Source organism: Monodon monoceros, unplaced genomic scaffold (assembly GCF_005190385.1).
Source record: "Monodon monoceros isolate NGI ecotype Baffin Bay Population unplaced genomic scaffold, NGI_Narwhal_1 Super_Scaffold_5, whole genome shotgun sequence".
Lineage (NCBI taxonomy): Eukaryota > Metazoa > Chordata > Mammalia > Artiodactyla > Monodontidae > Monodon > Monodon monoceros.
This window is the reverse complement of record NW_021703782.1, coordinates 114,665,220-114,668,406: the sequence shown is the minus strand read 5'-3', so window position 1 is coordinate 114,668,406 and position 3,187 is coordinate 114,665,220. Positions and strand designations below refer to the sequence as shown.

General features: G+C 66.0%; 1 protein-coding gene across 1 annotated transcript; it reads left to right on the top strand.

The window, feature by feature from the left end:
- Positions 1 to 247: 247 nt before the first annotated feature.
- Positions 248 to 2,898, top strand: GPIHBP1 (glycosylphosphatidylinositol anchored high density lipoprotein binding protein 1). The gene is made up of 6 exons (XM_029203215.1): positions 248 to 303; positions 942 to 1,039; positions 1,336 to 1,413; positions 1,600 to 1,719; positions 2,310 to 2,423; positions 2,536 to 2,898. Exons 2-6 carry the CDS (start codon positions 988 to 990, stop codon positions 2,769 to 2,771), a joined length of 600 nt encoding a protein of 199 aa, XP_029059048.1. The 5' UTR covers positions 248 to 303; positions 942 to 987; the 3' UTR covers positions 2,772 to 2,898.
- Positions 2,899 to 3,187: the final 289 nt, after the last annotated feature.

Below are 3,187 nucleotides of genomic sequence, written 5' to 3'. Positions count from 1 at the left end.
GAAACTCGGGCTGGGCAAGTTCAGGGAGTGGGCCACGCAAACAGTGGGCGGGCTCGCGTCCCTGGCTCCAGGCCCCAATCTAGCCTCCTGCCCCTGCCCCCTCCTTTCCGTGGCCTCCAGGAAGGGGCTGCCCATGCACAGTCTGCGTCCCGCAGGGGAGGAACGGCAGAGTGGGGCAGCCCAGGCCCACACACAGCACAGCACGGGCAGGCTCCCAGCGGCTCCCCAGGAGGCCTCCACCCTGCCCTGGATGGCCGGCATGGAGCTCTGGAGGGCAGGGGCCTCCAGAGGATAGGGTGTGAGGTGATGGTGGGAAGGCTTCTCTGAGGAGGTAACGCCTGTGCGGGTGGGACAGCCTCATGGACGTCAGCAGGAACAGCATTCCAGGCAGAGGGAACAGCCAGGACAAAGCCCCGAGGTGGGAGGGAGGGCAGCCGGCAGGCAGTGGGCGAGCGCAGGGCTGGCGGGACAGGCAGGGCTGGCGGGACAGGCAGGCCTGGCGGGAGGACTGCAGTTGTGCTCTTCTTTGAAATCCTCTTAACAAGGCCCCCGGAATGTGGATGATGACTCACGGCTGAAGGTGCCTGGGCAGTGGTCTGCAGCTGGAGGGCCCGTGAGGCCAGGCTCCTGGGGCTGTGTGGCCTGGGCCCGGGTCCTTGGGGTCCAGACAGGGGGCAGTGGGCTGGCCAGCCCACACTACTGGGCTGAGGCCTCAAGGCCAGGGCAGAGCCACACAGGTGGTCGGGACGCCCCAAGGCCAACCACAATGACTTCCTCTCCCCCACCCAGCCCCTGGAGTCAGGGAGGGAAATGACCATCCCTGGCCCAGTGCCTGGCCTGGGGGCCAGTGTGAGGCCTATTGTTTGAGGCTGGAGCTGGGGGGTCCAGGGCCTCCGGGAAGCCCCCGGCAATGTCCTTTGTCCCACTTCCCACAAATCCAGAGGCCCAGCGAGGAGCCGGGTGAGCAGACGCGGCAGCTCCGGCAGGATGAAGGTGCTGGTGGCTGTCCTGCTGGCTCTGCTGCTGTGCGGGCAGCAAGGTACTCGGGGCGAGGGGAGACCCTGCAGCGCGGGGGACAGCATAGTCCAGGCGCACAGGACCCCCAGGATCGCTTGGGAAGAAAGAGGGAATGCAGCTGGAGGTCGAGGCCACAGGGAGGTGGATGGGGCTGTCGTGGGTTCCCACGGGTCCCTGAACCTGCAGCCCCGGCCCAGCCAGCCCCTGGGGGCACAGGCTCCCTCCCCACCCACCCCCAGGCTCAGCCGCTCAGAGAGGCAGGCTTTGGGGTGCCCTCTCCTCTCCCAGCCTCAGTTTCCTCTTCTGTGAAATGGACAGGCCATCCTGACGGCTACGGGCCAGCTGCTGTACAGGGCCAGCACACAACCCCTAGTGTTGCTGGTAAGGAACACACAGGTAAGGAAGCAGGGCCGGGGCTCGGAGACCCAGGCAGCGACCTCACCAGCTTGGGAGGCGGCGGGGAGGACAGAGGGACTGGCAAGGGGGCTGATGGATCGAGAGGTGGGGGCGTGGCACTGGACCCCGAGCATGTGTCCTCTGTGCCCGGGTAGTGGAGGTTTACAGGCGTCCCTGCGCGGCCAGGCAGAGGGCAGACGCAGGAGGTCGAGGATGATGACGTGGACGCTGGACCTGAAGGCTATGACGAGGACGACGACGAGGAGGACGACGAGGCCAGCGTGACTGCAGGCAGCAGAGGCACAGGTACCTGCCCACCCCGACCCCACGGTGGGCCATTCGTTCCCCTTTTCCAACACATGCGTGGGCACCGCCGAGGGCCAGGGTCCGCGAGGCTGACGGTGAGGACACGACAGGCAAGGGCCCCCACCTGTGAGCTTCCCTCCCCTCGTGGGGGGAGGGGTGAGGAGGGGCCCTTGACACTCAGCACACCCTCACTTCTCACCCTGACCGTGACCCTCAACTGCCGTCCAGAGTAGGGAGGCCTAGAGAAGGAGCCATTCCTGGGAGGGACAGTGGTGTCGCAGCAGAGAGGTTAGAGAGAGTTCACCAGGCAGGACAGCAGCACAGCGGAGCCCGGGATGGGGAGACCGGAGAGTCACAGGCCCCGGTGTGGAGTCCTGTTCAGAAAGACATGAGCAGCCTGGCACTGGTGGGGCCGGGCGAGGGGAGGGAAAGGGGCCAGTCCTGAGGCAGGGGTGCAGGGTTCGTGGGGGTCAGCTGAGGATACGTGAGTGGGACAGGAGCTGGGAAAAGGCCTCAGAGGTGAAGAGGCCGGAGGTGGGGGGCTGGGTGAGCCGGGGCGCGCTGGGGACTGAGCCCGCCCGGCCTCCCAGTGCAGCTGCGGTGCTACTCCTGCCAGTCCCTGCACCGGGATGAGAGCTGCAGACAGATGCAGAGCTGCATCCTCCCCAAGACCTGCAAAACCATCGTCTCCCACTGGAATACTGGTGAGCAGGCCACCCCGGGGCAGCCGGACGGGAGGAGCCCGTCTCCCACGTCTGTGCAGGGCCTCGTCCCTACAGTGTGACGCACTTTCTCCACCACCCCCTTCCCACCCAGAGTCAGGTCCCCGGACCACCTACTCGGGGTGGTGTGCAGACACTTGTCAACCCATCAGCAGGACGGTGGATGGATCCCTGACGACCATATCCTGCTGCCAGGCCAGCCTGTGCAACACCCCGCCCTGGCAGGACCCCCAGGGAAGCGGGGCAGGTGGCCCCCAGGGTAGACCCTCAACCGTGGCCACCGCCCTCCTGTTCAGCCTCCTCGCCGGCCTTCAGGCAATGGTGTTCTGAGTGGGGGGGGGGGGTCCCATCCCCATCCCCAGCCTGGCTTATACCCTGGCTGGTCAGCACTCTGCCCACTGTCTTCCCCTCCCTTCCCCTCCCCTGCCCCCACCCCAGCTTTGGAGAATAAACTGGAAGCGTCTGTAATGATCCGGCCAGCACTGGTTCCTCACAGCCACATCTGCCTTTCCTCAGTGTCCCCATCTAGCACCCTGGTCTCCTCTCCCTGCCTGTGTGTGGCACGATGGCCAGCACATGGGCCTTAGGTCCAGGCCTCAGCTGCTCACAGGGTGGGTCCACCCAGCTCCTGCCCCTGGCAGAGAAAACACTCACCATGTGCCTGGGGGGAGACCACCCCAACTTGCTCCCCAACTTCCCACCAACAAAACACCTCCATCCATGTGATGGGCAGCCCATCTGGGGGA

What these genes read in the sequence shown, in the direction of transcription:
- GPIHBP1 (XM_029203215.1), top strand. Translation starts at nt 988, where the DNA reads ATGAAGGTGCTGGTGGCTGTCCTGCTGGCTCTGCTGCTGTGCGGGCAG. An exon ending in GCTGCTGTGCGGGCAGCAAG is followed by an intron (nt 1,040 to 1,335) that starts GTACTCGGGGCG and finishes TGAAATGGACAG; the next exon opens with GCCATCCTGACGGCTACGGG. An exon ending in TGCTGGTAAGGAACACACAG is followed by an intron (nt 1,414 to 1,599) that starts GTAAGGAAGCAG and finishes CTGCGCGGCCAG; the next exon opens with GCAGAGGGCAGACGCAGGAG.